This window comes from Lithobates pipiens, unplaced genomic scaffold (assembly GCF_037356315.1).
Source record: "Lithobates pipiens isolate NorthernLeopardFrog02 unplaced genomic scaffold, aLitPip1_a1.2 Scaffold_22, whole genome shotgun sequence".
Classification (NCBI taxonomy): Eukaryota; Metazoa; Chordata; class Amphibia; order Anura; family Ranidae; genus Lithobates; species Lithobates pipiens.
This window is the reverse complement of record NW_027507784.1, coordinates 78,341,798-78,353,906: the sequence shown is the minus strand read 5'-3', so window position 1 is coordinate 78,353,906 and position 12,109 is coordinate 78,341,798. Positions and strand designations below refer to the sequence as shown.

Below are 12,109 nucleotides of genomic sequence, written 5' to 3'. Positions count from 1 at the left end.
CAGGACAGAACACTGGGGGACCCCACTTTTCACCCCAGACCATTCCGATTACTCCCTATTTATCACCACCCTCTGAACTCACGCTTGTAGCCAGTTTTCAATCCATGAACTCACCCTATGGTCCATGCCAACTGACCTTACTTTGTACAGTAAACGTTCATGGGGAACTGTATCAAATGCTTTTGCAAAATCCAGATACACCACATCTATGGGCTTTCCTTTATCTAGATGGCAGCTCACCTCCTCATAGAAGGTTAATAGATTGGTTTGGCAAGAACGATTCTTCATGATTCCATACTGATTACTGCTAATGATACCGTTGTTATTACTAAAATCTTGTATATAGTCCCTCATCATCCCCTCCAAGAGCTTGCATACAATTGATGTTAGGCTAACTGGTCTCTAATTCCCAGGGATGTATCTTGGCTCTTTTTTAAATATTGGTTCTACGTTGGCTTTTCTCCAATCAGCTGATACCATTCCAGTCAGTAGACTGTTTGTAAAAATTAGGAACAATGGTCTGGCAATTATTTGACTGAGTTCCTTAAGGACCCTCGGGTGCAAGCCGGTCCCGGTGACATATTAATGTTAGGTTTTTCAAATCTATTTCTAATTCTGTCTTCTGTTAACCATGAGGGTGCTTCCTGTGACATGTCATGAGGTTAAACATTGCAGTTTAGTTTACTGAAGTCCCCTGATTCCCTCTTGAAGACCAAGTAGAAGAATAAATTCAACACCTTCGCCATCTCTCTATCCTCAGTAACCAGATTCCCTTCATCATGGTGGAGGGGGGATTATGGTGTGAGGATGTTTTTCAGGGGTTGGGCTTGGTCCCTTAGTTCCAGTGGAAAGAACTCTTAAGGCGTCAGCATACCAAGACATTTTGGTCAATTTTATGCTCTGAACTTTGTGAGAACAGCTTGGGGATGGCCCCTTTCTGTTCCAACATTACTGCACACTAGTGCACAAAGCAATGTCCATAAAGACATAGATGAGCAAGTTTGGGGTGGGAGGATGCACAGAGTCCTGACCTCAACCCAATAGAACAACTTTGGGATGAATTCGAGCAGAGACTGCGAGCCAGGCCTTCCTGTCTAACATCAGTGCCTGACCTCACAAATGCGCTTCTGGAAGAATGGTCAAACATTCCCATAGAAACCCTCCTAAACCTTGTGAACAGCCTTCCCAGAAGACTTCTTCTTATAGCTGCAAAGGGTGGGCCAACTCAATATTGAACCCTACAGACTGGGATGCCATTAAAATTCATGTGCGTGTAAAGGAAAGTGTCCCAATACTTTTGGTTATATAGTGTAAACACACACACCCACCCACACAGGTTGAAATGGATTGACTGGTGTATTTATTCAACCTTACCAACTATGTAATTAATTATTTAACTATGTTGGTACTAAAACAAAGGATAAGGATCACATAAGGAATGATGGGGGTTTCAGAAACAAGTGAAGGTCTGAGCTATAAAAGTAACAAGACAGCCATTCAAATCTAATTGGCATTTCCAAGATAAGGGTATCTAATATATATGTAAACTCAACAATAATCTTGCATAGAAGTAAAAAGTATCTCAAAGCGAAGGCAATCCAAAATTAAAGGAGGGTAGTTTTTATCAGCATTAGATATTGCATCTATTGTCTGTAAGCCAGCAGGGTCCTTGTAGTTTCAAGAAGCTTGAGCTTCAGAAGCTTGAGGGACAACACAGGAGCACAATTTGGAGACAAAGACAGAATGTTGTCACCCTACAACAGGATTCCAGGTAGTGCATGAGCAAGAAACATTATGGCAGTATCATCAAGTATTATTTTAATGATAAAAACTGCAGATTAAAAAAAAAATATTGAAAATGAGTTTCCTGTTCAACAATCTTATTTTCTTTTGTGTTTGTATTAGGGGAAGCTGTCTCTGCAGAGCTGTGTGTGGATGAGCCTCCTGTCCAGCTGGTGTGTAAAGTTCCCTGCAGTCTGGACTGCGTCATTAGTGAGTGGTCCGACTGGTCGCCGTGTTCCCGTTCCTGTTCCACAAAGAATGCAGAGGGGAAGCAGAGCAGGACCAGATCAATCCTGGCTTATCCTGGAGAAGGTAGGCTCATAGGTGTAGAGCCTTTTTACAATTATTAAGGCTAGGTTTAGATGTGATGCCTCCTCACTGCCTGTTTTAACCCTATTTATGCAGAAGAAATAAGCACTTGGTTGTTGGCAGTGGTTTCTCCATCTTTCATATTTAGGGGGGGGCACAGGGAAAAAGTAGGGGAGCCAACTATAAAATGTATATATATATATATATATATATATATATATATTTATTTATTTTTTATTTATTTATTTATATATACAGTGGCTGGAAAAATTATTCATTCCTTTAAATTTTCCAAATTTTGTCATGTTATGCAATTGACACCTGGGGCGGATCCTACAGTGGTGTGAAAAAGTGTTTGCCCCCTTCCTCATTTCCTGTTCCTTTGCATGTTTGTCACACTTAAGTGTTTCGGAACATCAAACCAATTTAAACAATGGTCAAGGACAACACAAGTAAACACAATATGCAATTTGTAAATGAAGGTGTTTATTATTAAAGGTGAAAAAAAATCCAAACCATCATGGCCCTGTGTGAAAAAGTGATTGCCCCCTAAACCTAATAACTGGTTGGGCCACCCTTAGCAGCAACAACTGCAACCAAGCCTTTGCGATAACGTGCAATGAGGCTTTTACAGCGTCCTGGAGGAATTTTGGCCCACTCATCTTTGCAGAATTGTCCTAATTCAGTTACATTAGAGGGTTTTCGAGCATGAACGGCCTTTTTAAGGTCATACCACAACATCTCTATAGGATTCAGGTCAGGACTTTGGCTAGGCCACTCCAAAGTCTTCATTTTGTTTTTCTTCAGCCATTCGGTGGTGGACTTGCTGGTGTGTTTAGGATCATTGTCCTGCTGCAGAACCCAAGTTCGTTTCAGCTTGAGTACACGAACAGATGGTCGGACATTCTCCTTCAGGATCTCTTGGTAGACAGCAGAATTCATAGTTCCTTTTATCACGGAAAGTCTTCCAGGTCCTGAAGCAGCAAAACAGCCCCAGACCATCACACTACCACCACCATATTTTACTGTTGGTATAATGTTCTTTTTATGAAATGCAGTGTTCCTTCTACGCCAGATATACTTGGACACACACCTTCCAAAGAGTTCCACTTTTGTCTCATCGGTCCACAGAATGTTGTCCCAAAAGTCTTGGGGATCATCAAGATGTGTTGTGGAGAAATTGAGACGAGCTTTGATGTTCTTTTTGCTCAGCAGTGGTTTTCTCCTTGGAACTCTGCCATGCAGGCCATTTTTGCCCAGTCTTTTCCTGATGGTGGAGGCATGAACGCTGACCTTAACTGAGGCAAGTGAGGCCTGCAGTTCCTTGGACATTGTTGTGGGGTCTTTTGTGACCTCTTGGATGAGTCGTCGCTGCGCTCTTGGGGTAATTTTGGGCGGCCGGCCACTCCTGGGAAGGTTCACCACTGTTTCATGTCTTCGCCATTTGTGGATAATGGCTCTCACTGTGGTTCGCTGGATTCCCAAAGCTTTGGAAATGGCTTTATAACCCTTTCCAGACTGATAGATCTCAATTACTTTGTTTCTCAATTGTTCCTGAATTTCTTTGGGTCTCGGCATGATGTGTAGCTTTTAAGGATCTTCTGGTGGACCTTACTGTGTCAAGCAGCTCCTATTTAAGTGATGCCTTGATTGTGAACAGGTGTGGCAATAATTAGGCCTGGGTGTGGCTAGAGAAATTGAACTCAGGTGTGGACAACCACAGTTATAGTATGTTTTAACAAGGGGGGCAATCACTTTTTCACACAGGGCCATGATGGTTTGGATTTTTTTTCACCTTTAATAATAAACACCTTCATTTACAAATTGCATTTTGTGTTTACTTGTGTTGTCCTTGACTATTGTTTAAATTGGTTTGATGTTCCGAAAGTGTGACACTTGACAATTAAGTGTGACAAACATGCAAAGGAACAGGAAATGAGGAAGGGGGCAAACACTTTTTCACACCACTGTATATCTGGCACAACCCCCCACCCCCAGGCAGACAGGCAGTGCACTGCACGTCGACGTCAACTGACGTTGCAGTAGTATACTGGCAGGTTTGGGTGATTTAGTGCCAGGTTAGGATATTATAGAGCCAGGTTAGGTGATTTACAGTAGTGCCAGGTTAAGTGATATAGTGCCAGATTAAGTGATATAGTGCCAGGTTAGGTGATATAGTGCCAGGCTAGGTGATATGGTGCCAGGTTATGGTGATATAGTGCCACATTAGAAGATATATTGCCAAGCTAAGTGATATAGAGCCAGGTTAGGTGATATAGTGCTCGGTTAGGTGATATAGAGCCAGGTTAGGGTGATATAGTGGCAGGTTAGATGATATAGCGCTAGGCTAGGTGATATAGAGCCAGGTTAGGTGATGGAGTGCCAGGTTAGGTGATATAGTGCCAGGTTAGGTGATATAGTGCCAGATAAGGTGATATACAGTGCCAGGTAAGGTGATATAGTGCCAGTTTAGGTGATATAGAGCCAGGTTAGGTGATATAGAGCCAGGTTAGGTGATATAGAGCCAAGTTAGGTGATATACAGTTCCAGGTTAGGTGATATAGTGCCAGGTTAGGTGATATACAATGCCAGGTTAGGTGATATACAATGCCAGGTTAGGTGATATACAATGCCAGGTTAGGTGATATAGTGGCAGGCTAGGTGATATAGTGCCAGGCTAGGTGATATAGTGTCTGGCTAGGTGATATAGTGCCAGGTTAGAAGATATAGTGCTAGGTGATATAGTGTCTGGTTAGGTGATATAGTGCCAGGTTAGACGATATAGTGCTAGGTGATATAGTGCCAGGTTAGGTAATATAGTGCCAGGTTATGTGATAAAGTTCCAGGTAAGTTTAATTAGTGTCAGGTTAGGTGATATAGAGCCAGGTTAGGTGATATAGAGCCAGGTCAGGTGATATAGTGCCAGGTCAGGTGATATAGAGCCAGGTTAGGTGATATAGTGCTTGGTTAGGTGATATAGAGCCAGGTTAGGGTGATATAGTGCCAGGTTAGGGCGATATAGTGCCAGGTTAGATGATATAGTGCTAGGCTAGGTGATATAGAGCCAGGTTAGGTGATGGAGTGCCAGGTTAGGTGATATAAAGTGCCAGGTTAGGTGATATAATGCCAGGCTAGGTGATATAGTGCCAGGTTAGGTGATATACAGTGCCAGGTTAGGTGATATAGTGCCAGGCTAGGTGATATAGTGTCCGGTTAGGTGATATAGTGCCAGATTATGTGATATAGTGCCAGGTTAGACGATATAGTGCTAGATGATATAGTGCCAGGCTAGGCAATATAGTCCCAGGTTATGTGATAAAGTGCCAGGTTAGGTTATATAAAGCCAGGTTAGGTGATATAGAGCCAGGTTAGGTGATATAGTGTCAGATTATTATTATTATATAGGATTTATATAGCGCCAACAGTTTACGCAGCGCTTAAATATAAAAGGGAGACAATACAGCTATAATACATTAAAATATAAAAGGATTAAGAGGGCCCTGCTCAGAAGAGCTTACAATCTATTAGGGTGTGGCAGGTGATAAAAAAGGTTGTAACTGTGGGGAATGAGCTGATGGAAATAGTAAAAGATTAGTTAGAGACGTGATAGGCTTTCCTGAAGAGATGAGTTTTCAGGGTTCGCCTCCTTTACAGAGCAGTCCCCAATACATTAATATAAAGTGGCGCTGTGATGTAAAGAGGGCTGCACTGTAAAGGGGCTCTGTAATGTAAAGGGGGGCTGTGATGTGAAGGTGACCTGAGGACACTGATATAAAGGGGGGACTGTGCTGTAAAGGGAGGTTGTGGTGTGAAGGGGGGCTGAGGACAGACTCTGGGAATATCCCGTCTCCTGGCCCATCCACCAAACCCCCCACTCTGTCCCTGGGAAAAATGGCTGCCATGAAACTGGTCCCTGGTGCCAAAAAGATTGGGGACCGCTGCTGTATACTATTGAGGACTAGGGATGAGCCGAACACCCCCCGGTTCGGTTCGCACCAGAACTTGCGAACGACCCCCGCGTTCGGTACGAACGTTAGAACCCCATTGAAGTCTATTTTGTTGCAGTTTGACATTTTTTTTCCCAAAAATATATTTTTGATCACTTTTATTTCTATTACAAGAAATGTAAACATCCCTTGTAATAGGAATATGGGATGACAGGTCCTCTTTACAGTGAAATCTGGGGGGTCAATATGATCCCACATCTCACCTCTAGGCTGGGAAGCCTGAAATAAAAAATTAAAAAAAAGATTCTGGCTTTGATCGTACTGGCGAGTTGGTAGAAGCACCAGAGGGCGGTGAGGGGTGGGGGTCGTCTATGGCTGGGTACTTCAGGGTATCACCGTGTATGGCTGGGTATCTCTGAGTATGGCTGGGTATGGCAATTTATGGCAGGGTATTACAGAGTATTGGCGGGGTATTGGCGGGGTACTACAGAGTAATAGCAGGGTACTGCAGAGTATTGGGGGTACTGCAGAGTAATGGCGGGTACTGCAGAGTATTGGGGGGTACTGCAGAGTAATGGGGGTTACTGCAGAGTAATGGGGGGTACTGCAGAGTAATGGCGGGGTACTGCAGAGTAATGGCAGGGTACTGCAGAGTATTGGGGGGTACTGCAGAGTAATGGGGGTTACTGCAGAGTAATGGGGGTACTGAAGAGTAATGGCAGGGTACTGCAGAGTAATGGCAGGGTACTGCACTGCAGAGTAATGGCAGGGGTACTGCACTGCAGAGTAATGGCGGGGTACTGCACTGCAGAGTAATGGCGGGGTACTGCACTGCAGAGTAATGGCGGGGTACTGCAGAGTAATGGCGGGGTACTGCAGAGTAATGGCAGGGTACTGCACTGCAGAGTAATGGCGGGGTACTGCACTGCAGAGTAATGGCGGGGTACTGCAGAGTAATGGCGGGGTACTGCAGAGTAATGGCAGGGTACTGCACTGCAGAGTAATGGCGGGGTACTGCACTGCAGAGTAATGGCGGGGTACTGCACTGCAGAGTAATGGCGGGGTACTGCAGAGTAATGGCGGGGTAATGCAGAGTATGCACTGGTGTTGCAGAGTATTGGCAGGGAATTGAGGGGTTAAATTCGGTGAGCAGCGATGTGGGCACTGCAGATGCAGCCCACATCGCTGCTGACACCGATCTCTTTCCCCTCCGCTGTACCGATCGGTACAGAAAGGGGAGGGAGGAACAGGCGTCATAACATGACGCCGGTTTGTTTCCAAGTGATCACTCCGTCATTTGACGGAGCAATCACGTGGTAAACGGCCGCTATGAGCGGCCGTTTACCGTGATGCGCCGGGTCCGTAGGACCCGGCGATCACGGATGCTCTCGAGTGCGCACACCTCGGGGCACGCGAGAGCAGAATTCTGGGAGGCCGTTAATTAACGGCCTCTCTGAGTTAAACAACCGCCCTGAAGCCGTTAATCGGCAATGGGCAGTTGTTAAGTGGTTAAAGCTAGATCACTAGCTATATAGGTGAGGTGAATATAGTGGTGTATACTGCAGTCAGGGCACAGACAACAACCACTACACAGCAGCAAGATAGGAAATCAGCCAAAAACGATTGGTGTGTACTGTGTTGAAGGTACACAGAACACCCACTGCTTCAGATGCAAAGTAACACACTACAGGAGGCCGCCTTAAAGGCGGCCTTATATAGTGTGGGGCGTGCACTACACAGTCTGAGCTATGATTGGCCACAGGCAGGATGCCTGTGGCCAATCATGGCTCTCCTCGCTGCCGGCGCTGCGATTGGCCAAGCATGCGGGGTCACAGTGCATGCTTGGCCAATCATCGGACAGCAATGCACTGCGCCAACGCAGTGCATTGTGGTCCGCGCGCGCGTCACTCGAATTTTGACGCGAACGGCCAAAACGTTCGGAATTCGCCGAACGCACGAACAGCCAATGTTCGAGTCGAACGTACGTTCGACTCGAACACGAAGCTCATCCCTATTGAGGACCCATTCACACCATTTAGATTGGGATGTCCCAATGCAATGACAGGGTAATCTGCTTTGTTCCTAGGATGTTTGTTCACACCAATGCATTGTAGTGATATGCACTGAGAACAAAAATCCAGCATGCAGTACCTTTTTCCAGTGCCCAATCACACACAGAGTTCTGTGTGTACAAACACACAGAACTGTGTACAGAGAACAGCGATCTAGCTGTTTCTTATCTCTGGAAAGTTAATAAAAGCAGCACACGTTACACACATTACACATTGATAGGCACACAATTAACCCCTTGATTGTCCCTTGATTTTATCCCCCCTTCCCAGTCAGTGTAATGTATACAGTGTCAGAATACAGCATTATCACTGGTCACTGTATTAGTGTCATTAGCAACCTCAATGTCAGTTAGTGACCCTCTCAGCCAGTGTCAGTTAGTGCCACACAGGGCCAGTTCTACCACTAGGCAAACTAGGCAGCCACCTAGGGCGCCCTGCTGCCTAGGGAACACCCGACCATTGGTGTTATTAATCTCTTCTCTCTGCAGCAAGCAACTAAGTCTCAGCATCAGCAGGCAGCCGCCGTTCCGTTCACACATACTGTCAGAGGCGCAGCGGTGGTGGAGGACTGTGTCTGTGTCCCAACTCCTGAATGAATGCAAACATTCATTGATGGGCGCTGGTAGGCTGCATTTGATGGGCGCTGGTGAGGCTGCATTTGATGAGCACTGATTAGGCTGCATTTGATGGGTGATGGTGAGGCTGCATTTGATGGTTGCTGGTGAAGCTGCATTTGATGGGTGCCAGTTGGGCTGCATTTGATGGGCGCTGGTGAGGCTGCATGGATGGGCGCTGGTGAGGCTGCATTTGGTGGGCGCTGGTGAGGCTACATGGATGAGCACTGGTGGGGCTGCATTTGGTGGGCGCTGGTGAGGTTGTATTTGATGGGCGCTGGTGAGGCTGTATTTGATGGGCGCTGGTGAGGCTGTATTTGATGGGCGCTGGTGAGGCTGCATGGATGGGTGCTGGTGAGGCTGCATTTGATGGTTGCTGATGGGGCTGCATTTGATGGGCACCGGTGAGGCTGCATGGATGAGCGCTGGTGAGGCTGCATGGATGAGCGCTGAGGAGGCTGAATTTGATGGGCGCTGGTAAGGCTGCATGGATGGGCGCTGGTGAGGCTGCATTTGATGGGCGCTGGTGGGGCTGCATTTAGTGGATGCTTCATTAAAAAGGCAGAGTATTTTTTTGGCAGGGCAAAGGGGGTGGAGTCAGGGGTGGAGCCAATGCGGCGGAAAAATTTGGTTTCTCCTAGGGTGTCAAAAATCCTTGCACCAGCCTTGGCTCCAGATTGCCCGCCTTCCTATCACAGTCCCCCTATAAGTTGCTGATCACTACCATTACAGTATAGTGGATATAGCTGCGTAAATTCCAGCATATATACCATATTTTGTAGACGCTATAACTGTCATAAAAAACAATTAATATACACTTATTATTTTTATTCTTTTTACCATGTAGCGGAATATATTTTGCCCTAATTTTATAAAGAAATTCGATTTTTCTTATTGGATATCTTTTCAGTCTTTTTAAATTCATATAATAAAAAATAATAAACTCAGTGGTGGTCAAATACCACCAAAAGAAAGCTCTATTTATGTGAAAAAAGTTATATAAATTTCATTTGTGTACAGTTTTGCATTACCACTAGGGATGAGCTTCTTGTTCGAGTCGAACGCATGTTCGACTCGAACATCGGTCGTTCGTGCGTTCGCCGAATTCCGAACGTTTGGGCCGTTCGCGGCAAAATTCGTGTGGCCCACAATGCACTGCGATGGCGCAATGCATTGCTGTCTCACGATTGGCCAAGCATGCACTGTGACCCCGCATGCTTGGCCAATCGCAGCGCCAGTAGCGGGAAGAGCAATGGTTGGCCACAGGCATCCTGCCTGTGGCCAATCATAGCTCAGACTGTGTAGTGCACGCCCCACACTATATAAAGCTGCCTTTCAGGCGGCCTCGTGTAGTGTTTGTTAGCATCTGAAGCAGTGGGTGTTCTGTGTACCTTCAACACAGTTACACACCAATCGTTTTTGGCTGATTTACTATTTTGCTCTTGTGTAGTGGTTACTGTCTGTGCCCTGACCGCAGTATACACCACTATATTCACCTCACCTATATAGCTAGTGATCTAGCTTTAATAATAGAGCTTGCAGTCAGTAGTGTTAGTGCGTGCTGTCTGCGTGCTCTGTACCCAGTACATACCACTATATACACCTACATAGCTGTTCTCTATTTGAGCCCGATTGTCATTTGCTGGAGTTATTGGAAGTTGTGTGTGCCTCCAGCACAGCACAGTATACATCTGTATATACCCCTTTAACTCTGCTGTTTTCTGGTTATTGTCTGCGTGCCCTGACCGCAGTATACACCGTGATATTCACCTCACCTATATAGCTAGTGGTCCATCTTTAACAATAGAGCTTGCAGTCAGCAGTGTCACTCAGGAGATAGTGCGTGCTGTGTGCCTGCTCTGTACCCAGTACATACCGCTATTATCCACCTACATAGCTGTTCTCTATTTGGGCCCGATTGCCATCTGCAGGAGTTATTGGAAGTTGTGTGTGCTTCCAGCACAGCACAGTATACATCTGTATATACCCCTTTAACTCTGCTGTTTTCTGGTTATTGTCTGCGTGCCCTGACCGCAGTATACACCGTGATATTCACCTCACCTATATAGCTAGTGGTCCATCTTTAACAATAGAGCTTGCAGTCAGCAGTGTCACTCAGGAGATAGTGCGTGCTGTGTGCCTGCTCTGTACCCAGTACATACCGCTATTATCCACCTACATAGCTGTTCTCTATTTGGGCCCGATTGACATCTGCTGGAGTTATTGGAAGTTGTGTGTGCTTCCAGCACAGCACAGTATACATCTGTATATACCCCTTTAACTCTGCTGTTCTATAAAAAAGGCATCTGCAGGAGTTAGTGGGTGTTGTGTGCCTCCAGCACAATATAAACTACCCAACTACTGTTTTACCCAACTCCCTTCAGGCCATTACCATGTCTGGAAGGCCAGCAAGGAGAGGCAGACAGGCGCGAGCCGATAAAAGAGGGCAAGCAGGCTCTGTGTCTAGAGACAACAGTGCTGGTCGGGGACGCGGTGCATTGTCATCAGCACGTGGCCATGGGACATGCTTGTCCTTCTTTTCTGCAGCTGGACATGTTGAACCGCAACATGCCAACGACTTGGTAGAGTGGATGACCAAGCCCTCTTCATCCTCCTCATCCTCTCTCACCCAGTCTCAGGGTAGTAGAAAAGCAGCTGCTAACACATCGTCGTCCCTCCTCTCAATGTCATCATCAGTGACTCCTTCCCTAGACCCACCACGTCCTCCTGAGGAGTCTCCTGAACTCTTTGAGCACAGTGTTGGGTACATGCTCCAGGAGGATGCCCAGTGTTTGGTGGGCTCTGATGATGACACTCAGCTAGAGGAAGGCAGTAGCGTGAGCACAGAGAGAGGGGATGCTCAAGAAGGACAGCAATCTGGCAGTCATGTTCCACAAGCTGCAGCATACTGCCAGGTTTGCTACAGCGATGAAGAGGGAGGGGATGATGAGGGCACTGACTCCACGTGGGTGCCTGGAAGGAGGGAGGAGGAGGAGGAGGAGGAGGAGGCACATGTCCAACGAGGCAGGATGCCCTCCGGGGGCCAGCTTAGGGGCAGCACACCGACTGAATCATACCGCAGAGCTCCGCCTGCGCAGAGCGCTTCCTCTGCGCGTTATTCTAAAAGTTCTTTGGTGTGGGCCTTTTTTGAGACGAGTGCATCAGATCGCACCGCTGCTATTTGCAACATATGTCTCAAGCGTATCTCACGTGGCCAAAACATCAGCCGCTTGGGCACCACATGCTTGACCAGACATATGTTGACCTGCCATGCAGCTCGTTGGCAAGCATACCTCAAAGACCCACACCAAAGAACAAAGCGGACCTTTCCTTGCTCCTCATCAGCTGGCATCTCCAACCCCACTAGACCTTCAGTCCTCTCTGA

The 12,109-nt window shown here is 46.5% G+C and overlaps 1 protein-coding gene across 2 annotated transcripts in view; it reads left to right on the top strand.

Annotated features, from left to right (window-relative positions):
• The window catches only part of THSD7B (thrombospondin type 1 domain containing 7B), an 820,891-nt gene that overhangs the window by 415,930 nt on the left and 392,852 nt on the right, over nt 1–12,109 (top strand). For both annotated transcript variants that reach the window (XM_077447767.1, XM_077447766.1), the window contains exon 9: nt 1,906–2,094. In XM_077447767.1, coding sequence (XP_077303893.1) covers nt 1,906–2,094 — 189 coding nt within the window. The remainder of the gene's footprint in view (nt 1–1,905; nt 2,095–12,109) is intronic.